At 36.7% G+C, this 24518-nt stretch overlaps 1 protein-coding gene across 11 annotated transcripts; it reads right to left on the bottom strand.

Moving 5' to 3' along the window:
• LOC109726596 (protein FLX-like 2) lies at window positions 470-16965 on the bottom strand. 11 transcript variants are annotated; one of them, XM_020256290.1, is made up of 7 exons: window positions 16822-16965; window positions 16625-16713; window positions 16237-16362; window positions 14826-14917; window positions 1821-2399; window positions 1555-1694; window positions 470-1260 (listed from the first exon to the last, which is right to left on the bottom strand). In XM_020256290.1, exons 3-7 carry the CDS (start codon window positions 16267-16269, stop codon window positions 848-850), a joined length of 1257 nt encoding a protein of 418 aa, XP_020111879.1. In that variant the 5' UTR covers window positions 16270-16362; window positions 16625-16713; window positions 16822-16965; the 3' UTR covers window positions 470-847. The 11 variants fall into 11 exon arrangements, with proteins under 11 accessions (XP_020111879.1, XP_020111878.1, XP_020111877.1 ...); XM_020256289.1 differs by having other exon boundaries at window positions 16634-16713; XM_020256288.1 differs by having other exon boundaries at window positions 16625-16689.

Below are 24518 nucleotides of genomic sequence, written 5' to 3'. Positions count from 1 at the left end.
CTAATTTTACATGTTTTCGATAGAAATTAGAAATTAGTTCCAATTTTGTTTAATGTTTATGGCTTTTGATATGATCCTGAAAAGGGTAGATAACTTACAATTAGCAAAGTTTTAGAAAGATTCTTCACATCTTATATAATGTATTAAAAGATCCATCGAAGATTTAATGACAAAGATTAAAAAATGACATATACATTTAGATGTCACATCATCTATGCAAATTAGCATATGTAAATTTGGGGTCATGACAGTAAACAATGTTGTCATCGTAAGCACAAGATGCAGTAAATGAGCCAAGAGAAAAGGAATATGAGCTTGCTGCAAAAAGTAGTGCTTCTTATAATCAAAATAATACAAAATTGGGTAGACCCGTAAGTAAGGAAGATGCAACATAAGAACTTTGTTGACATACTAGTGAGTTTTTGCTTCTTATAAACAAAATAATAAAAAAAAAAAGGATAGACCGAGATTAAGGTAGATGAAACATAAGAAATTTCTTATATTCTAGTGTATGAAACATAATCTTTACCAGAATGTGAGTGGGCTATGCTCATCCAAGCCGAGCAATTTTATAACTACGCCATATCAGCTCAAAACTAGAATGTCCAACTGGCATGAAGAACTTCGATCATGATACAAAGATAAATAACAAGACATAGTCACGCCATAAAGCCTATATGTACCAAAGGTAAAAAAATTCAGAGCTAGTGATGATAGTGAAGCAGGTGAGAAGTGCAGCACATCATCCTAGATTACTCTAGAATTCTCACAAAGCCTAAAATGATTAAGCACAAGGCTAAATCTTATGGCAAATGTATTGAAGTTTCTTTCAATATGCCGAATACCTCTACCCATTAGTGGACGATGGAGCTCCTCTTGTTAAATCATACGAAGTTGGAACATTTGTACTACTATAGGGGTTCAATCCCTCTCCGGCTGTTGTCGCATTAATAACTGGAATTGTTTGCCTTCCGTAGCCATCAGAATATACAGCAGCAGTCAAACCACTATATATATTTGTTCCCTCCGCCGTTGCCCCACTACTTGCGAGGTTCTGAGATATTCCATAGGCATCAGCATAGCTAGGTGGCCCCCCACTAACAAAAGTAGAGGCGGAATAGTTACCACTATGGCCATAACTAACACCTGCATTATTGCCACCACTTTGGACAAATGCATTGTTGGGGTGTCCGCTGCCTTGCCCTATTGCAGGATGTGCAAGGCCTGGAGTTGTAAATGCACCTCGATAAGGGTTTGGCCCTACATAATTAAAGAGTAATGGTGAACTAAACAAAATGTATAGAGATATTCATAGGGAGTAAGGATTGTCGTGCTAGTCAACATGATCTGGCACGGCCAACACGTGCCGCCCATGCCACTCGTGTCGATAAGCCCATGTCGCTCATGCGGGCTATGCTGACCTATAAACGGATGTGTGCCAAAGCGTGCCAGCTTGCTGTGTTGTGTTGATGGCACACCAACAGACCCCGTACCAGTGGCATGGCAATCCTTGATAGGAAGTAAAGGATAGAAAAGAAAGTCAAAAAAAAATACCCTGTGCTCTTTTCTCAGCGTTCAACACTTCCACTCGAAGTTTCTCGACCTCTCGGGCCATTGATATTAGGTTATTCTCCATTGCTTGCATTCGCTCCACTTGCTTTATATTTGAACCTTTTTCATACTCGAATGCGGTCCTTTCACATCATCATAATTACAAAATTATTCTATGTACCCCCAACAAGCTTTCAGTATTGTAAGCAAGAAAGTATAAAGGATAGACAACACAAATTTCCACAAACAAACAATCATGGATTGCTCACCGTAATTTTTGATGCTCTTGTCTCAAGGCATCTAGTTCAGTGCACATCTCAGGCAAGTTTCTTCGCTCAGTAGAAGCTTTCTGTAGTTCTTCAGTAACTTGTCGGATTTCAGCCGTGAGTTCCTCTCTTGCAGAAAAGAGAGCCTGGGCCTCCATGTGAACTTGTCGCAATTCCTTCTCCAACAAGTCACCAGCACGGATATTTACCTCCATTTTCCCAATCTTCTCAAGCAAGGCCCTAATTTGGATATCACTCTCAGTGTGGATACTAGCCATTTGAGCTTGCAGCATTTGCATTTCTCTCTCGGTAGCAACAAGTTCCTGCCTCAAGGTTACATGGCTTGCAGCTAGTCTCTGATTTTCTATTGCAAGTCTTTCCATCTCAGCTTCCTGAACTGCTACCTTTTCTTCCAAGATAGTTGGTGATGCTGCTAGTAGTGGGGGTGGTGGTACAGGGTCTAGCGGGTGGAGGTGATTGGCAGAGGCAATGCTAGGGAAAGGTCCGTGGCGCATCATCCCTGGGGCTTGAATTGGTCGCCCTTCCAGCGGCGGTGGCATGTGTCCTCGAAGAGACATTGATCTGGCGAAGTAGACATACATGCTTAATAAGAGAGGAGAGGGGAAAAGTACGATAGGTAGTAGTAAGAAGTGTGCAATGATCAGATTCTATCATAGTACCACTAATACTAAAAGAACTATCGCCCAAACATATTTAATGAGAATATGAGGTTCTACATATCGCAAATTCACACCATCTCAACTGAATGGATGTAAATTATGAATGGACCTGGCAACATATACCCATACCCGTGAGTAGGTAAAATAAGGGGTTACCCACAAAAATGAAGGTATGCGGGTTAGGTCACGAGTACCTGCAAATTTCTCTTTCTTTTTAATGCAATTATTTGAAATATATCTTGAAACTATGAGGAATGTGTTTTTAAAATGATGTTTTTTTTAATATTCTCTATGTTTGTAAATTTTTAATTGTTAAACGATTTTGATTTAAAGTTTTGAAGAAGGTAATGTAATAGTAACGTGATATTGCAATTAGAACTTTAAAAATAATAAGAAGAATTTTCAATTCATAAATCTATTGTTATACAAAGAAAAAATTATGTGGGTATTCCGCCCTCCAGCTAGCTGGTAGGTAAGCATGTTAATCACAAAATTAATGGTAATTCTTGCTCACACCCTTCCAACCCATAACCTGTTTGCGGGTTACCCAACCCATCCGCGACACCCCTAGGATTTGGAATAGTCCTGTATATAAGATATAATATGGCTAAATCTTTTAATCCGACTATAACATTTTGGACGATGGCTAGATCCAGAGGGTTAAGAAGGTTGAACATGTTAGGGCTAGAGTAGTTCTAGGATGGGTGACTCTCTGGGAAGTGAGGCGTCACAGTTGGTATCAGAGCAAATCACAAGTCGAAAATGTGAGATGAATCTCGACTAAGCCAGAGTTATACAACGGGCAGGGCGTGGCTTCTCAACTGATGACCGTTGTGGGTAGAGCCATAAGGTCGGCTAATGCCGATGAGACGAGTCTCATATCGTATAGTGCTTGTGAATATGCTTGAACCTGACGAGGACGCCAGAGCTTAAAGAGGGGAAGAATGTGACCACCCTAGTATGCTTAAAGAGGGGAAGAATGTGACCACCCTAGTATTTGGAATAATCCTATATATAAGATATAATACGGCTGAACTTCTTAACCCCTAACAAGGACGCCAGGGTTTAAAGGGGTTGGAATGTGACACCCCTAGTATTTGGAATAATCCTATATACATAAGATATAATAGGCCTGAACCTCTTAACCCGGCTATAGTATTTTGGGCGGTGGCTAGACCGAAGAGATTAAAAGGGTTAAGTGTGCTAGGACTAGAGTAGTCCTAGGATGGGTGACCCTCGGGAAGTAGGGCGCCACACTATCTTTTTGTCAGATGTACTTATAATGACTTCATAAGAAAATAAACAACATATTCTTGCTTTCAAAACCCAAAGAAAGGATTATGCAATTGTTCTAGGAAGCAAAAAGGTATGGTCTTTGCAGAGAAAGATGCAACTATCTTACTAGCACTGCATGTCACTAGAAAGACAAAGCTACCTATATTGGATAGAAGCCATTATGTCTCAATATATAAGCGCTGACGACACCAGCATTAGTGGGTTGGTTTTAAGCATGTTGAGCCGATTACTTGGGCCCAGCAAGTTGCTAGTACTAGCTAGTACTAGTAGGCTATGTCATAACAGACGAAATCAAAGAAGTTGCCAGCCAGCAGCTATAGAATACAAGTGAATGTAGGAAAAAGTGCTACACCATAAACATGGTTGGAGCCACCTTTTGAACCCGTAGAAATCGCCTCTAAAGTCCTACATCACCTTGGACCAGAGATTCAAGTGCCGCCCCGTGCCATACAACACAGGGTGGCGGGTAAGGTACGGGGGGGGTCTTGCAGGACCCTCCCATGCCATGATACCCCAAACGGATATCACGGGACAATATCGTGCTGATTTTTTTTTGTGGGTTTTTTTTCTTCCTTTTGCACCCCCCCCAACATACACACATTGTGTTACTCGTGGGGAGTGAGAATCTTTTTTTTTTCCTCTTTCCTTTTTCCTTTTTCCTTTTTCTTTTGGTCGCCCTTTGTGTCCCCTTCTTTTCCTTTCGTCGCTTAAAAAAAAGGCAAAGAAATTACAAATCAAAAATCTACTTATTAGGTAAATAAAAAAAAAGTTATAATTTAAATTTTTGTTCATATATTTTGAACATTTCTGATTTGTAAAGCTCATTTTTTGAAGAAATATAAAATTAGGCAATTTTTAATCGATAGTTTATAAAAGTTAAAAATAGTTCTTAATTTAATTATTATATATGGTCAAATTTTTAATTTTCAGATCCGATCCATACCACGGGCTATAACCATTGGCCCGAGCCCTCAGCTTCCACCACAGACATCCACTTTTTCTTCACAAATTATTTTTTAAAATTTGTCACACCATGAAGCTTTTGGCGAATCAGGGCACAAAATCGAACTCACTAACCAAATTCCGCGGCACATCTAACATAAAATTCTAATTTTGGAGCATAGTTAGTTAATTCGGATTCGGCAAAAATTCGGTACGGGTATAATTCGGATAAAATTCGTCTTTTGATTTTTAAATTCGTTGAAAAATACGGCTAAAAAACGGATTCGGTAATTATTCGAATACGTGATTTATACGGATATTATACGTTCACCAATTAAAAATTCGGAATCAAAAATTCGGCTATATAATAATTAATATACTATATATATTATTATTAATATTTAATAATAATATTAATTTAATAGGGATGGATAGGTGGATGTCTAGATGAAATTGTTTGATAGAGAGTTCACAGTAAAAAAGGAAAGGAAAGAAATAAATATATGTCTTGAAGGATATTTGAAGTATGAATAAAAATAGGATGAAGTTCAAATTTAAAATCTCCGTTGTGGAAAATAAACTGTGTTAAAGCCTTTTTAAGTAGGTAGGTCCCGTCTGGTACTCCCTTCTAGAAATTACGATAGAAATTTTTTCGATTGTTTTTTATATTTCTAAAACTCTTTATCTCATTAAATTTTCGATGATGCAATTTTCCTAAAACTCGGACTTATGATGAAATTTAATTTTCTAATGTGGATAACACCACTTAAGACACAGTGTTGGTGCACAAGACCCTCTTGGCGTACAGTTTTCAGAGAATCTCGCTCTAACGCCGCAAAGCACTTCTGGCTATCAATGGCGAATTTTACAGAGCATTACTCTTATCAAATCTGCCAAGCATATATGCTTTACACTTGCTTAAGCTGAAATAATTATCCAAAGAGAACCCATAAATTTTCATTAAGAGTCCAAAGAAAGGGAATCATGGGGCAAAGAAAATGCCATGGATAGAAGAGTTCGAGAAATATAATATTAACAAAGGATAAAACTTACATCACAACGCTAGAAGGTTTCCCTTCCGGGACTTCCCGGGGGGGAAAGAAAGGACTTGTTTGTACAGACTCCTTATTCCAGATTGCAGTTGATAAAAAGAAATTTACAGGAAGGACAGAAAAATAAAAGCCATAGGAAATATTTGTGGAGCTAGGATGCTATATCTAATAGGAGGCGTGCTTCATTCTTCACTTGGCGTCGAAAAGATCGTCCTTTAAGCTTCAGGGATTTTTTACAGAAGGCAATGGGATTTGGGAGTATGGCTCTTTGCTCTGGATGCGTTGAACCATGCTTTGCCTTAGAAGCAGCATGTAATTATTTAGAAATATTAATAAATAATTACAAATTTATAAATAAAATATTATATAATAATATTTCTATATAAAAATAAAATATAAAAATAAAATATTATATATAATAAATGAATATATATATTTATAATATATATATATATAAAATGAGAGGGAGGACCACTGTGGACCTCCCTCTCATACGGTCCACGAGGCCGAAGTGGCGTCGTGGACCGCGCATGGTGTATACCTCCAAAAAGCCCCGACATTTACACTGTTCCACACTTCCATTTCCTTTTTTCCGCAGACGGCCTCGAGCGGATCTACCGCCGCTGCCGCCGCGGCTCTTGCTCCCGGCGCCGGCCATGGCGGTGGAGGAGGACGACAACGAGGCCGGATCTGCCTCCGCGGCTCTTGCTCCCGGTGCCGGGACGACGACAACGACGACCCGGACGAGCTCGGCGACAGGAGCGGCGACGACGCGACCCTCGGCTGCAAATCCGCGACTGCAAGCACCGTTTTTTTGGGCAAATCATTCGCGAATCGCGAATAATTCGCGAATAATTATTTTTGGGGAAGAATACGCGTTTTTTCCCGAACTATTCGAAAAAATACGGGGACGGACCGTTTAGTTCGTATATTCAAAAATTCGCGAATAATTCGCGTATTAATCGCGAATTAACTAAGTTTTGGAGTCAGAATATTGAAAATAATGATAAAATTAAAAGCTAAATTTAATCGATTGATACTTAAATTTATTTAATTTATTGTCATATAATTTATAGCTAAATTTTTATGGATAGATCTAACAAATTTTTCTGATTCATCGATCTATGTGGAATTAAGTACTCATCTCTCGGTAAACATATAAATTTATATAATTATTGTACTTGGGAATTTTATTATTATATTTTAATTTCTATTCTCTATAATGTATAGTTGTACTTTACATATAAAAAAGCTTACCAGTATGTTAATTGGTAAGTGTAGTAAGCTATACATAACCAATATTCAAAATTATTTAACTAAACCTTTCAAAATAACATTATAAGAGCTTACTGGAACCAAAAAACTAAAATAAGTTACTACCAAAGCGTATCATTAGGAGGTCATGCGTATCCATTGACACGCAAGCATGCCTGTGTCGTACCATGCAAGGCAAACAACGGCACGCCCCCATGCAACGACACTTAAATCCTCGCCTTGGACCATGTGTGATGGGTCTAATAAGAACATTAGACCCTAGCTGGAAGGAGCTAATAACACCCAATAGTTCCACATTAAATTGGAAAAGGATTGTGTTAAGCTATATGAGGACTAAACCCTCCAGTACTAATAACTTGAGTTCAAGCATTTTGGGCCCGTGGTTATAGCCCAACAAGTAGCTAGCACTAATGGGCTAGGTGATTATGCCAAAACTAAGGGAATTGCTTTAAATTCCAAATGCTTTTGATGCTTGTTAAGCATAATTCACACATGCTTTTGTTGCATTGATAAAATAGAAAACTTGCAATGTTTGGAGTCAATGCTAGATCCTTCACTCACAGGCATATCTCCTCTTTAAAGAAAAGAGATACCAATGGTTTCTCTCTCCAATGGAAGGCAAATTTGTTAAGATATCTGCTAAACACGCCCAATAGAAGTACTAATCTTAGGAATTTAATACAAAAGAGAGGAAATTCCCCTCTTACAAACAATATCCTTCAAACAATTTTTAGTCACTTTAAAATAAGGAAAAAAGTTCCTTACGTGATCTAAAAAGCTAAATAATGGAAGATTGATGAGGTACTTTGACTCAAAAGCCGTGTGAAATCATGATGGCAATAGATGCTTGACGGCCAATCCACGAGACGTTTAAAGGCCAATCCACGAGACGTTTGAAGGCCAATCCACCACTTACCTACTACGTTATCTCCGAATGCTGGAAAATTTGATTCCCTTAAAGGGAAGATCATAGCTAGTCCCCATTCTCAAACATATTGCAAGAGAACATAAATCACGATTTGATATGAGAAAGAAATTGGTTCAGAGAAAATTAAACAAGATTATATTAATGCCCTAGGAAAAAAAGGATAAAATAATGAAGCTGATGAATTAAGATAATGTAAATAAAGATTGGACAAAAAAGAATGAGATATATCCTATTGACTAGTTTTGCAGAAAAGTTGGCATATTGTTATACACATCACATAAAATAGAAATCTATAGTTCATTTTTAGTTAATTTGACTCACTTATGGCGGCTTTGTAGAATCTTGGTGTGCACATAGCAATGCAGAAGCCTAAGACAACAAAACTGAAGTGGGTAGAAAAAGCCATGCAAAACAAAACACAAAAGTGTACTGATTGAAGTTCAATCTTATACTACTAGAGAGGAAATAGGTGTGATCTTCACCACTCAAAACGTAACTCTCAACTAATCAATGCAAAAAAGAGATAGCAAACAAAGCGATTGCAGTGAGTGAGAATATAGGACACTATGTCCCTTAAAGGAGAGATAGTTACTATTCATTCTCTTCCCAGAGCTTCAGGTCGATTTTCAACCAATCGAGGCCAACTTTGACAGGTCAAAAATTTGAAACGCCCAAGGAATTTGTTTAAGGGTGATACTTCTAATTTCTAGTTTGGCTAGGAATGTTTCATCTATGAGATTAAAGACTTGTTTTTCTTTTTCTTTTGAATTATTCTTCTACAGTTTAATTTATCTCTTGAAAAGAAAGCTTCTAAATCTTTGAGTTTCTGATGTAAAATTTTTCAATATGAACTTCTAGCTTTAGTTAGAAGAGGCTTCTTCCCTGCTTAAGTGTATAGGCACTCATTAAGAGGCGATCATCCTAACAAAATCTAACAAAATTTGGTAACAATTTGAGATTCTAATCCATCCAAGATTTTCTTGTGAGGGCAAAGGAGACATGGAGGTTCTAAGTTCCAATCTTGTACTTTTAAGAAGGCGATCATCTTCTTCCACCAATCGTAGAAACTCACAAGCATTCTCTACTCCAAATGGTGGTTTGTGATATGCATACTGGGGGCATGTGCTTAGGTGTAAAAGAAGTAGGTAAACTTGACTTTCGGTGTCAGTCATAAGTGCTGCTATTTGGTTTGGTGAATGTGGTCCACAGTAACAAAATTGACTTATTCCATACTGCTTTAGTTTAAAATAACTTTGCATCAAATTTGTTTAAATAAAATAATCTATAATAACATAAGATCCGTTAAATAAAACCATCTACAGAGGCTTTCATGAAAACAAACAATTGAGCGAAAATGGCATAGTAGGTAACTTCCTCTAAATTTAGAGGACTTTCTCCATAATGAGTTCCCGACTTACGTGCCGACTTACGTGGTAACAAACAGCCATTCACTAGTAACATTCAAAGCGAAGTGAGTTTTTCTGCAACAATTTCAACATAAATCTCGATGGGTCTAAATTCTCAATCATTCGATCAAATCCAATAAAAATCTCTCTTATTAGCCTCTTGTATTGTACTATTGAACAAGCACCCATAACCACCAAAAACCTCTATTCAGATAATGTTTTAAACTATTTCAATTGTTTCAATGCTACAAATATGTCCCCTTCATCAATAGCTTTTCCATCTAAACATGGCTATAAATTCATATAAAGGATTAGATAGGTTTAATCAAGTTAAAATTGATATGCTATTTCTAGAATTTAGATTTCATTATCAATTGCTAGTTACTTATTATGAGCCTTATAAATTTGATTTTATTAAACTCTTGGTGTGTATTTGTTATCCCAGCCTATACCACAACTTTAAATACAATAAAAATAAGAGAATTAAAACAAGTTCTGCAAGAAATATCTGAGACTTGTTTTAGCCTGAAAGAGACAACTTACTAAATTGTACTTAATAGAACTACGAAAAACATGAGCTCAGTGGGTAAAATCTATTCTACTACATTAAAGAAGGGTCTGGGGGAACCAAAAGGTGACACGTGTCCCTCCCCCCCAAACCCTCCTTTCTCGTCCCTACTAGATATATATATATATATTATTATATATATATATATATATAATATATTATATATAATTTTAAATTTTGGGATCAAATTTAAATTTTGATACTTTTAATTTTAAAGTTTTAAATTTTAAATTTTAAAGTTTAAATTTCAAATTTTATATTTTATATTTTAAATTCTAAATTTTATTTAACTTAATAATATTTATTTTCAAATTTTAAACTTCAAAATTTAAAATTTTAAATCTCTAAATTCTATGAAATTATAAATTAATTTATTAATAATACGCTAATAAATCGCCGTAATAAAACTAACCTGATAGATGTACGTAAAATATCCTGTATAAAAATACAGAATTTAATTTCAGAACTAAAATTTTAGAAATATAGTGTATATGTGTATTATATAATTAATTTTATTAAACAATTTCTTCTACAATTTTATTTTTCTTCTATTTATTGATTTTTTTAAAAATTATTTTGATAGATTTTCTCAAATTCTTTTCATATAAATTTTTATAAAATAAATTGTTGTATAAATTTCTTTGCGCATATACCAATTTTAATGACTTTATTTAAATAGATTTAACTATTAAATTATTTTTATATAATTTTTCTTTAATTAAATTAGACTTATAGAACTATATAAAATATTAAAAAAAATAAATTATATAAAAATAATTTTATATCCGCAGCATCACACGGGTAATTCACTAGTAAAATTGAAATCAAGGTTGTGAAAAGACAAATTCTAATAGCTCTTCCATCTAAAAATGGCTATAAATTCATATAAAGATAGACAGGTTAACGAGTTAAAAATTGATTTGCTATTTCTAGAATTTAGATTTCATTATCAATTGCCAGTTACTTATTATGAGCCTTACAATATGATTTATTAAACTCTTGGTGTGTATTTGTTATCCAGCCTCTACCACAACTTTAAATACAATAAAAGTAAGAGAATTAAAACAAGTTCTGCAAGAAGCATCTGAGACTTGTTTTAGCTGAAAGACACACTTACTAATTGTACTTAACAGAACTATGAAAAACATAAGCTCAGTGGTAAATAAATTTTGAAATCAAGTTGTGAAAAGACAAATTTCCAACACTTCATAATATAAACACCTGTATTGATGCAATGTAGGAGCATATAGGAGTTGCATGTAATAAAGTGTCTAGGTATTGCAACATTGAGAAGGAATAAAGTTGTAAAACAAAGAACTCTTCTGCACCAGCTACGTGTAAATGTACCCATAAAAGGTGTTCCAAGCATTAATTATATTTAGTTGAGTTCAACCAGAATTTCTCAAATCAACCAAGTTTCCATATTTTAGAAGAATCAAAACACACATTCACGATTCCAAAGTTATAAAAAAACCTAATGTTATGTTATAAGTACATACCAATATTTCAAAGGAGAATCAAAAATCTTAGTCAAAATTTTTAAATCCCACAAGGAAAACTTAGTCAAAATTTCGAAATCCCACAAGAAACTTTAAATTATGTTCACTAGCCAATTGTTCAAGTCTCAATTATTCCAAAATAAATAATTTCATCATAAGTGGAAGCGAACAACTCTACTTCTAGTCCTAATCATGCACAATGACAGAAAAAAAAAATTACCACACATCCTCAGTAAAATAAAATAGTAGAACAATTATATCAAAGTGTGAACCCAACACGCTAGAACTGAATTATGTTCAACAGTATAAAGGGTTCAAAACTTCAAATTTCCAAAGAGATCAAAATTTAACTATTACAATCTCTATAAACCAACAATATGCACCATGAGCAAAAGAGGATTGTATGATGGTTCGAAGTTTTCCAACAAGCCCATCAAGTCCACTTTTAGAGATCTGATAAGAGATCTTATTTCCCTCTGTCTATCCTTTTAATAGATCTCAGCAGATATAGAAATGGTTCAGCAAATTGATCCAGTAAGTAGTTTGGTTTTAGCTCCACAGAGTTCACAAAATTGGGGATGTGGTATAGGTCTTCTTTTATAAATAACAAGGATTTTGAAAAGCAGACTCAGCACTGATCTAGGTCAAACAATCGAAAGTATGTATACCATACTAATCGAATAACTTTCAAGCCAGCAAACAGGAATGAAGGAAGAAGTTTTGGCTCATAGAAAGGAAAAGAAAAACTCAAGATAAAATAAAGAAATAAAGAGCTCTTCTTCTTTTCTTCTTCTATTCTGGACAACCAAAAGAAAAAACTTATTAAAGCAGGCATCAAGAACTAGTAGATCTTAATGTCTTCAACAATCAAAGTGAAAGTGGCAGGAAACAACCAGAGCATATATATTCTAACATTTGATTGTGAAAATGCTTAAAGAGCAATATTTTACCCTACTTTTCACTCTCTAACGATTACCATTAGCCAAAAGAAACTGTATAAAAATCACTAAAAACAAGGTTTATCCCTCACTTAAGTCCACCTTAATCATATGTTAGAGAAAAGTCATATCATCCTTATTAGGTTGGAACAACTAATGTTCTTTTAGTACAACAACAATGTTTTTAGGTTAAAGTCAACCACTCAAATATGCAAGAACTGACAATTAACTATTAACACTACTATTATTAGTGATTTGAAGCTTCTAGCAACTAAAAATTAGATCAATATGTTCATATGATGCCCATCATAAACTTGTTTGACCATTCGTAAACTAAAAAATAGTGAGAAATTCCTATAAAAAACAGTTTCTCTTTCTCGAGAAGACATCAAGATCTGTTCAAACCAATTGAAATACGAGAAACGAAGAGGAAAGAGCAAAAAAACAGAAAGAACTAATTTTCTTCCCTGTTGTTTAAATTGATGGAAGACAAAAAGGAAACAATTTCTCTTCCTTTTTCTACACTTCTTGAGAGAATGAGATTGAACATTATAGAAGGTCATTTTTTTCCATCTCTCTTTTATTCTCTCGTTTCAATCCAAACATGAGAAGTTGATTTTCTCTCCCACATTTCTCTTCTTTTCTTTCCTTAACTCTCCATCCAAATGGAGCATAAGATTCTAATCCTCATACAACCATTGCAAGCTAAAAAACCATCAACCAAAAAATCTTCCATAATTTTCTAATATCTGCCTTCAAAATTGTCATCTATATTTAAATCTTCCATAATATCCTTATGAGCAAACATATGTTCTCCGTTCTTCTCGCTACTTTTTTGGAACTTCCTGTTGTTTTACTAATTTAGTATTACATAATAAATTTACCTCCCTTAAAATCCCTCACATGCTCATTCTCAATAGCATGAATCCTTGCACAATAAACGACTCCTTTAAAATGTTTTACATATCCTTTCACATAACTTTAAGGAGGTGTCAACATTCCTAGGTATTGGAAGATTAAGAAGAATTTCATTCCTAGGGACTAGAGTACTAAGAATAGTATAATTCCTGCATTTGTTTCACACAGTTATCTCATCGAAGGTTTACTAAGAAGACCATGAAATTGTTGTGTTCTGTTTCATAGTCAAATTCCAATAATTTAGATAGTAATATATACTGTTTTTCACTATATTTAAAATTTTCATTTACTCACATATTTACCATTAGAATTTAAATAAAAATAAATATGAACCAAAAATATTCAGAGATTTATGTCTTGTGAAATGTCTTTGTAATGCTCGTCTTCCTCCCTAACGATGTCTAGTGTGGGGTTTAGAATAAGTTAGTGCTACCACTTATTCTAAAAACAACGCTTTCATCATCTCAAAGTATACTACTACGAACCAATATATTCAGAGATGAAATTTGTATGAAGTCTGATCCATCTGAATACTATTTAAACAAAGCAAATGAAAACAACAATTTTAGCAAAATGACAAAGACAAGTATACATTATTAAGCTCCAGTGATTAAAAAAGGGCGCCTTAGGCGCGCGCCTAGGCGCTAGGCTCAATGGCCGATGCCTAGGCAGCCCCTAGGCAAGCGCCATTGCCTAGACGCGCGCCTAGGGCAAGGCGCAAGGCGCAAGAAAGGCGCGCCTAATATATATTTGATCCTACTAGGTTTGGATCTAAAAATATATACTTTAATGGGTTTGGATCTTATATTTATTGGTCTAATGGGTTTAAAACATGTAAAATAAATCCAAAACCAATCTAATCTAAAGTTCTAAAACCTAAACATGTATCCGCTCCATCTCTCTCTCGCCGAGTCCGCTCCCTCTCCTCTCACTGAGTCCGCTCCCTCTCCCTCTCTCCGATCGGACCGATCCTCTCTCCCGCTCGTCCATCACCTCCGGTTGCCTCTGACTAGCCCTCTCTGCTTCTTCAACTCAACTCGCCTCTCCCTCTATATTAAGGCGCGCTTTTTTAATCACTGCTTTCACATGATCATGATGCTTTTTTAATGATTGTTCGCTTGAAATTTAAAACTTTTATGCATATTACTTTTTATGATCTTGTGCTTATAATTATATGCTTTTCACATCAAAATTTTCTATATGTTTGTGAATTAATAGTTACCTTTATGCTGGCCTTTATTTGGAGATAAAAAAGATAATTTGTTCTTTACTTTTATCTATGCTATTTTCTTTTTCAAAATTATCATATATGTTGCTTGGCTTGTTTTCTTTTTTTAATTTTTTTCCTTTTGGAAATGTGATTATTTGGGTAATTATAAAATATTTATTGTGATAATATGATTTTATAGAGTATATTTAGTGCTACTTAACAATTATTAGAAAGTATAATAAGACACTTCTTGATTATTTACTTATTTCAAAATTCTATGAAAGTGTGCGCTTGACCTCTCTCGGGCGCGCGCCTGCGCCTTGCGCCTAGGCTCCAACAGCCCTTTGCGCCTAGGTGCGCCTTGGGCTTTTTTAAACACTGTTAAGCTCTAAGAACAATGAAATAAAACTTGTTTAGTATGAGAATATCATAGAGACATCAATTACATTCACCCAAATAATGGAGATTCTTAAACAATTCAAGATACATTTATACCAATCAAGATACAATTGAATAATTGACATTCAGAATAAACAAATTTAAATTTAGAAAAACAACTATTCAAGTAACAATGATCCTACACTAAATTGAGAACCACGAGCACGATAATGAAACCTGAAATGTTAGGGCATGTTTGGTATCCGAGATTTGACAGGATAGGATTATAAGACCGGATTGGATTGGATTGGACTGGATTGGCGCAAGACAGGATTCATTCAATCCCAATGTTGCGTATGGAGCAAAATAGGATTGATGTAGGACTGGACAATTTAATCTCATTACCATGTTTGGTGTACATTAGAGAATATATGGGAATTGGACAAATTCTTTTTTCAAATTTGATTCTTTTTTTAATTTAAATCTTAAACAGAAGAAACATGGGAAAAAAAACTAATTGCGTGATCATAATGAAGAGCTCCTCTTCGTAACTAATCAGCAAAGCAATTGTAGATGTGTAAATTGAAAAGAACTATATAAATATTTTTTTCTGAACTATCGAATCTCATTGACTTCAGTAGACAAATAAACTTTTAAATTTAGAAGCAAAAGAATATCAACACCGCCAAATAGCAAATAATATCAACTTAAGCTGAACTATATAAAGAAACAAAAGAAAAATTTTGAAAAGTACAAAGTGTCAAAATTTAACAATACTGCACGAAATTGTTGGAATCCATCTACTACATATGCATCTAAAATTAGAAATGAAGCTCAAAAGAACATTCATAAAAGGATATCATTCCGAACTTAGACCTCGAAAACTATCGTTACTCATTTGCTTTCTACACTGGAAAAATTTTTAATAAAAAGCAATCAGTCAAGATATACAGTAAAATGTTCTTCTATCTGCTTATAGACCTTATATTTTAGATCTCAAGACCAAGCTAGTCATATAAACTAGCAACTCTTGAGAAGTTCAAGTATTCAACTTTTAGCCCCTAATTTCGAGTAAACTTACGCTACTAAGCATGCATATTGTCACTTAACAAATTTTGAATAGTTTGAAGCTGGTAAACTCATTCCTTCGACTTGACAAGTAAATGCAGCTACAAAATTACTGTAAAAAGAACATTTTTAGAAAGTACATGGAATTGCTTCAACTACTTTAACAAGTGAAAGATTGCAATTCCTGGCAAAACTTGAAATTCTTATACTGAAGACCAACTCGGAATGATATCCAACTGGGGAGAGAATGTATGTGAGTACCGAAGAAGATGAAGCTGCAAAGTGTGAGACCATCTTACTTATTCTCGGCTTCGGTCTTCTCGTTGTCCTCCCAAGCCCTACTTATAGATGTTCTTTTCCGCAACTCTACTTGCGCAAGGGCCGCATCTACAAGAGCAATTCTTATCAGGCCAGGTCAATCTCGCTTGTTTATGCAATATAGCACTACTAAGACAGAAATTTCAATTCCATTTGTAATATTCTTTTCTAGGGCTGTCAACGAGCCGAACTCGAGCGAGCCAGAGCCAGAGCCAGCTCAAGATCGGCCCGAAAGTGCTCAAGGTCGACTCGTCTTCGGCTCGAGCTCGTGATCGGCTCGCAATTTATTCGAGCTAGCTCGTTTTCGGCCCGTTGGCTCGATTGTTGCTACCTTACTCACAAAGATATTTTGCTCGACGGGGAGGAAGTTGAGCGGGATGCAATCTACCTAAATTTCTGTAAGAAAAATCACATCACACTCTAATTAGAAGCTCGAGAAGGAAAACCCCTCCCTTATATTCTGCTCAAAAAAATCATAAGAAAAAGAGAAAAAGAAAAGATGAGGATCATGGAAGACGAAGAACGAACCTGCTGAAAGCGCCGCTGCCGGAGTTCCATCGAGATATGCGAACGGCAAAGAATGCGCCGCCGGGAGTGTGCGAGCGGCGAAGACGGAAGAACGTTGCCGGGGGGGTCTTCGGGCGTAGAGAGAGAGAGAGAGAGAGAGAAACAGAGAAGNTTCCTTCTTTGTAACTTCTTATATATTTTTTTTCCTTATCAAAGGGAGTGGATGATCTTCCTCGGAAGAAAGCCCGAGCGAGTTCAAAGAATAGAGGTGCGAGAAAAGAATAGGGCTGGCAATCCAGCATGCTGGTCGCAAGCCAGCTCATGTTCGGCTCGAAATGAGTTCGAAATCGACTCGCTCGTTTAGTAAACGAGCCGAACACGAGCTGAATTTTTCAGCTTGTTTAATAAACAAGCTGAACAAGAGCTAGGGTCGGTTCGCTCGTGTTCGGCTCGATAATAGCTCAATTACATTTATTTTATATTAATATAATATATATATATATATATTATATTAATATAAAATAAATGTAATTGAGCTATTATCGAGCCGAACACGAGCGAACCGACCCTAGCTCTTGTTCAGCTTGTTTATTAAACAAGCTGAAAAATTCAGCTCGTGTTCGGCTCGTTTACTAAACGAGCGAGTCGATCTCGAGCTCATTTCGAGCCGAACACGAGCTGAATTTTTCAGCTCGATACTTTAACGAGCCAGCTCGTGTTCGGCTCGTTTACTAAACGAGCGAGTCGATTTCGAACTCATTTCGAGCCGAACATGAGCTGGCTTGCGACCAGCATGCTGGATTGCCAGCCCTATTCTTTTCTCGCACCTCTATTCTTTGAACTCGCTCGGGCTTTCTTCCGAGGAAGATCATCCACTCCCTTTGATAAGGAAAAAAAATATATAAGAAGTTACAAAGAAGGAAACATATGTAACTAATACTGAAACTATATGTGGAGGTCCGAGAAAACATTAAAGGCCAAAGTAACAATATTAATAGGAAAAAGAGAAGTAATAATTTTACCTCATAGGTGAACCTCTCATGTTCTCTTTCACTAAGATAGGGGTGGTGATAAAGCTGCATATTTGTTTCCTCCTATGAATCTTATTGAGCAATTCCATTAAAAAGTATACTGTTGAAATTATTATAACATATTCCAAATTTTAAAAATTTAAATGTTTGCATTTTAAGGTACATATCTTTTCCTCTCTCAAAATCAAATTGATAGTTAAAAAAGTGATTAATTATATCCTATATTCGAAGAATCCGACATCTCGTGTCTTAATAAATTACTCTAAGATCAAGCCCTAAAAACTTCTGCATAAGCAGAGAGAACACCATTACCCTAACTAGATGTAGTCAGGCCATATCTCTACAGAGACTTCAAACTGGTGTGTGCACTTGGAGTGAACAAAATGATTACGAACATAGAAGTGGAAAGAAAACTGCTTACTCCTTCAGCCTTACATTCACAATAGTCAACTAAAGTCAACTTGCACCAAGTTCCAAGGGATATATTTGCATTTGCCACTAAATTAATAGGATCAAATTTTCTAAATGTTCAATAAGGAAGCAACTCCTCCGATCAAGCAACTCGAGCAACTCACCGATACTAAATCTGTCAACTACAATTCGACATCTGACCCATAATTCTCTGACTCAAAGTAATCCACCACAATCACAATGACAATCACAAACAATAACACCAATTATCAAGTAGAAACAAGACAAAATCAGGGTGTGCGATTCCACACCTAAGCGAGCAATTGATGAGCGTCGGCCGAGGGCAGCGACGGCTTTGAGGACAGTGGCAGTGTGCTCCCATGTGGGAGCTAGGGCTTGGCAATGGCCGCACCAGGGCACGAAGAGCACCACCAAGACGACCCCATTGGTGCCCAAAACGTAACACCAAAACCCTCAATTCAATAAGCAAATCGAGAGAAAATGGAGAGGAAGAGATCGAAAAGATTCAATTAGAATATAAGAGAGAGATGAGGGGATCAGAGGATCACCTTGGATTACCACGTCTTATGTTTAGGTTTTGGAAGGAGAGAATAGGAGAAGAGAGAGGAAGAGCGAGAGAGGGACGCATAACGTTAGGGCTTGGGAGAGGAATGGGAAACGAGGGGGATAAGGGGCTGTTTGGTTATACGTAAATTTGAAAAAAAAAAAAAAGATTTATCGTGGAAGAAATTTTTTCTAGAAATTTTTTTTTTTTACGGATTTTAATGTTTGGTTTGTAGGAAAAAGAAAAAAAGTTTTTAACCACACTTGTTTAGTTGAAAGAAAAACAATAGTTTTTTTTATTATATATGTCACGCCTCGGATTATGACATTCCCCGGGCTCGCCAACAGACCCGCCCCGCCGTATACATAAAAATTTTCTATGTATACGAAGCGATAGTTGTACCTGCAAACAGATAATTGCTTCTACTAGAAGTACAGAGCTGCTAAAATTAAAACATATATAAATAAAAAGGCAGACTGTACATACAAGTTCCAAAATACAAGCCTAACCATCCAGTACCCAAGATACAACCATCTCTCAGAAAGTAAAACTAAATCCACTGTATGTACATGGCCACATCCAAAACTATCTCTGGCAGGGGTACTCCTCTAATAAAGTGACCGAGAAAGATAGGGATCTAGCTCGTGACTCCCTTACCTCGATCAGGAGCAGCAGCAGCAACTGACTGCTCTGAAAAAAGAGTGGCGACAATGGGTGTGAGAACTACTGCAAAACAGAGTAGTCCTTAGTGGGTACCATCACCGACCCCAACGACCTACCCACTAAGTCTACAGTATGAGTAATAAACTGATAGGTAAAAAGATAGTAAAATAAGCTGAAAGAAACTCTACAGCTAAATGGCAATATACTATCGCTATCCATACCATACTCTCTGTAGACATATAAATGCATCACTAGCTACAAATCAGCCACAACTGACCCAATCTCAAGGGACCGCCAACTAGCCAGTCCAGCCTGTGCCCAAACTACACCGCACACCACCCACGGGGGTGGCTGGTCCAAGAAAACTACCCAAAACGGGACTGTTGCGCGTCAACGTAAGATAAGCCTCACTCCGGAGCGATACTCGTGAGTGCGACCCAACCGAATATACAAGCGTGTCTCTGTCGAGTTCAATCAAGCTCACACAGGCTATAATCAATACAACTGGGTCTCACTAGTCTAACAACCAAGGCTCACGTGCCTTTGGCACAATCTGATACAAGATATCAGAATCTGATCCACCGTCAGCCTCGACGGCACTCGACAGTACAAAACAGTCTAACTCTACTGTAACTCAGCACGAGTGTAATCTCAACCTACACTAGTTTAAGTATCCACGACGCACTAACAATAGTGATACAAAAAAAAAAGCTCCTGAAGCTAAATTTGATAACTTTTCAAAAAGTGACAGGTGTAGGTTAATAAGTTTTCTCCTAAGTCAAATCTGAGTTCAGCAGATAATAATCATCATAAATTAGCTACGCATGCTTTAAAACTTAGAATTCATTTATATCATACAAATCTATAGTTTGAGCTATTAAACTGAATGATTATATGCAAAACTATACATGCCGAGCTTTCGAATACTTAGGAGAAATTCCGAGGGCTTCGGATAACATTTACCCATCTTAAACACTAGTCCAACAATGGCTATAAGTCGACATGAGAAGCCCCGCACAAAATCAGCCTCAACCGAAAACAAACCAGCTGAAAAACAGGATTCGAATCCACTCTGCAGTACTTTTGGGCGCTTAGAACCTGAGCCGAGAACTGCAACCTGGCAACTTCAGCCTATGCGAGTTAAAAATAGAATTTAGCCAAATTCCCAAGTCGAAAAGCAGTGAAACTTCACCTAACTCACTTTAATAGGCTAAAGAGCAATTCCCCAGATTCCTCACCAAAATTGAGTTCGAAACGATCACCAAAAAGCCTTCACACCAATTCGGACCCAACTTTTGGATGCCCAGAACCTGCATCCAGAACTTCAACACATAAGCAATCCAATGCACAAAGCTGAAATCTGTGTATTGTATTGTAAGGAAGGGTCCAAAACCTCTATAAATAAGTGAAGGATTACTCCATAATCAGCAATAGGTTCACCATCCAAATCTAGATTCAAGATTTTCCATCAAAACCTAAAAAATCGGCATATATAAGCTCAATTATCCAAAATCTGAGCTAAACTCACCTTCCAAATTGCAATTCAGGTGATGGACAGGTTCAAAACCAGTAGAGGATAATGGAAGACCAATTCCCACTTCAAAAATCAAGCTCTCAAGGCATTCGGATCCAAAAACATCAAGAAAATCTCAATTCCAGCTCAAGAACACCAAAATCCCAATAAAACAGCAATTTGATCATACTAACCTCAATTACTTGCCGTTAAATTGGTTCCACACACTCTCCAACAAGTCCACAATCCATGAAATCCTTTCCCACAGCAATTGGAGACTCCCACAAAGCACACTTCCAAAAACTATCCAAGTTGCTACTGGAATTCTGCAGAATTCTAAGTCCTCAATGCCAAAAGTGGAAATTTGAAGGATTGGAGGGGTTAAAATGCAAAATTGCAACCTCCTTGTAAAGATGAGATGAAAAGAACTCTCAGGGGACGTCCAAAGCTTTTTATAGAAGTATAGGTTAGGTGCAATAAGCCTCAAGAACAACCCTCGCTTACCTGTACTGCTATAGGAAACCCCAGATTCACGCGCCCAGAACTCAGAAGTGGGCAGCCAGATTCTCCAGCCTGCACAAAATTGCACTATGTGTTCTCCGCCTAGTGGTCCACTACTTTGCTATCCGGTTCTGGCGGATCTCACCTACCACACACACGTGTCAACACGATCAATATTTATGAAGTGAACTTTCGGGCCAACTACCAGGTGCCCTAAACAAGGTTCGAAATGACTTCAATATCTAATACAAAATAGCACTCTGGATCTAGGCGCCCTAAACCACTTCTGGGCGACGTAAACTGGCAGAACTTCAGTTTTGTCTTATTTAAGTGCGCTAATTTCGTTTTCGTATCCATTTCGTACTGAAACGACTCCGACTTGTCCCGACACTTTACAGATGTGTCAACCAGTCACTGATACTATAGTTATCTCAATAGTTAAACCCTAAGGACACTACAATATATCCTATATATTATTTATTTATATTAATTATTAAGCTATATATATATTATTATTATAACTTATATTTTATAAATTAAATATATTAAATATATATAGAGTAGAGCTCCTGTGCTTTTAAAAGCACAGGAGCTCTTGTGCTTGGCATTTTTTTACCATCGGATTGGCTTCGTTTCGAGATTCGTGCGTAGTTAGTGGGTGGAACTAAACGGCAAGGCAAAGAACGACGTGAACCCCCCTCTCTTTACACGTGAACCCCCNAGTTAAAGGGTGAACTAGACGGAACGGCAAATAGCGCCGTTCCTCTCTCTCATCTCTCTACACGTGAACCCACTCTCTCTCTTTTCCCTCTGGCAACCCACCCTCTCTTTCTCTCTTTCTCTCTCTCTCTCTCTTTTCCCCCACCAGATCTATAGATCTTTTTTTTTCTTTTTCTCCCTCCATCTCTCTTCCTCTTCCCTTTTATCCCGAACGCCCCCTCCGTGCCGACGCCTTCCGGGCCGCGGCGCTACAGGATCGCTCCTCTCTCTCTTTCTCCCTCTCTGGTTCCCAAACCAGAACCATTTTTCCTTTTTTTTTTTCATTTTCTCCCTCCATCTCTCTTCCTATTTTCCCTTCTCTACGGTGGTGGTCCACGCCGACGCCTTCCGGGCCGCAGTGCTACTCGATCTCGGACGCGCGGACGCCTTCCTCGCGGACGCCTTCCAGGCCTTCCAGGCAGCGTGCTATACGATCGCTCCCGGCCGCGGTGCGCTCCCTCGGCCCTGTGAGGATCGATCCCGGGCAACGATCTGAGGATATTGTTCTCCAACTGCGCAACCAAGGTATTCATATTTAAGTGAAATGGTCTTCCTTTGTGTGGAAGGTCACTACTATTGTCACATTGCTATTAATTAGATAATTGCTAGCTATCCGCCACACTAGTAGTACACAATAGATTGTTGATTGTTGATGAAGTGCCATCTAACGATCCAAGTTTTAGCGAGAGGCTTGAAGAAACCGATGACGAAGAGACTTGAAAGCAAGAACAAATCAGTGTTGTACCTTTGCAGATTGTTGTGCCAAAGTTTTTGGAGATTGTTGTGCCAAATCAGTGTTGTACCTGACTTTACTTTCCAGATTGTTGTGCACACAACTTATTTGCAGATTGTTGAACATTATTGTGCTTATTGTTTTGGATATGTATAACAATTCTAGATCACCGTTTTCTTTGCTTTCATTTTGTTATTTCGAGGTCTATTTTTTGTTCTGAATCATTGAAGCTCATCTCCTCGACTTTTGCTTGTAGATAGTCCTTGTCTGTGGACTAAGAAACTGAAACTACTCGTATGGGAGCACTTTCACTTTTTGTGTTCTTCATGCAAAATCTTTCTTTTCCTTCTGTATTCTTTGCTAGCTCCTTTGTTTCGTTATATCATCTCTTTTTGCTGTTTCATGCTTCCTTGTTCAATGTTTTTGTTTGATAAAAATAGATGATATTATCTCTTTTTGCTGTTAATAGAGAAGTCTGAAGCTTTTTCTTTGGCAAGAAGCTGAATGAAGATATTGTTGGGGGATTTAAATGTGATATATTAACCGAGCATTTTTTAGCATAGACTTCATTGAACACGACCTCTTCGGACATTGTGGAAGCATAAATGAATCAATGTGTGAAAGTTTGAAATTGGAAATGAACTAGACAAAAAATTGGAAATGAACTGGACTTGTAAAATAATTGTAATTAACATTAAGCTAAAAAATTGGAAAATGCTAAATCATGAAGGCTGATGGGCATGCAAGCCAACTGTTGTAGACTAGCTAACTGATCGGTCATCTTATTGCGGACAAGTTGATCAGCCAAGTACTGGGAGATGCAGTTTAATGTAAGCATACACAATTTTGAAGTACATTATAAACACAGATGAATCAGTGGATTCATTGAGACGAAGCTGCACCACATCATCGAGTGATCACATGAAATTGTCAAGGTTGGTTCATAAATTAAAAGTGAGGCAAATATCCTACATACACCTCAAATGAACACAGTGGATCATATTACATTTAGACGAATAGAAGTTTAACACATATAATTACTAAAATGAATACAATAAAAATTTTTCTTTCAGCTTCAATTCTTTCCACCATTGCTGTTGTCCTTCTAGACGCTTCTTCAACTCCATTTTTCAGATTCTCCATTTGCTCAACCAAACTAGACAACTTATAGTTTATGCATTGAAGCATCTCTTCATTTGAAGCTTTTAGAGAATATGCTGCTAGTTCAGAGTCTACACTTTCCTTCAAATTTAAAAGAGTAGAACTTTCTTGTTCTAAAAGTTCTTTGGATTTCACTTTATCGCACCACATGAAAAAATCACAATAGTTATTCTTATTCTTTCCATAATTTCGACATCCATAAAAATGCCTTCCTTTACTTCTAACTTGCTGTGAAGTTCTTATTAAAGCTATATTATTACATTTGCACCAAACTGTTCTATCTTCAAGAAAATTTGTAGTAGATGCCATCAATCACCTGCGCAAAATATTAAAATTAACATGTGTAAGGCATTCTCTTTGTAAATAAATGAGAATAGTTTT

The sequence above is a fragment of the Ananas comosus genome, linkage group 21 (genome assembly GCF_001540865.1).
Source record: "Ananas comosus cultivar F153 linkage group 21, ASM154086v1, whole genome shotgun sequence".
Lineage (NCBI taxonomy): Eukaryota > Viridiplantae > Streptophyta > Magnoliopsida > Poales > Bromeliaceae > Ananas > Ananas comosus.
The sequence above is the reverse complement of the archived record's forward strand: the minus strand, read 5'-3'. Positions and strand labels throughout refer to the sequence as shown.

Excerpts from the sequence above, each read along its gene's own strand:
- LOC109726596 (XM_020256290.1), bottom strand. The coding sequence starts at position 16,269 with ATGGTCTCACACTTTGCAGCTTCATCTTCTTCG. Across the intron at positions 2,400-14,825 it reads CAGGCGCGCGCCCGAGAGAG|ATCAATGTCTCTTCGAGGAC; the intron begins GTCAAGCGCACA and ends CTACTTCGCCAG. Across the intron at positions 1,261-1,554 it reads CGCTGAGAAAAGAGCACAGG|GGCCAAACCCTTATCGAGGT; the intron begins GTATTTTTTTTT and ends TTAATTATGTAG.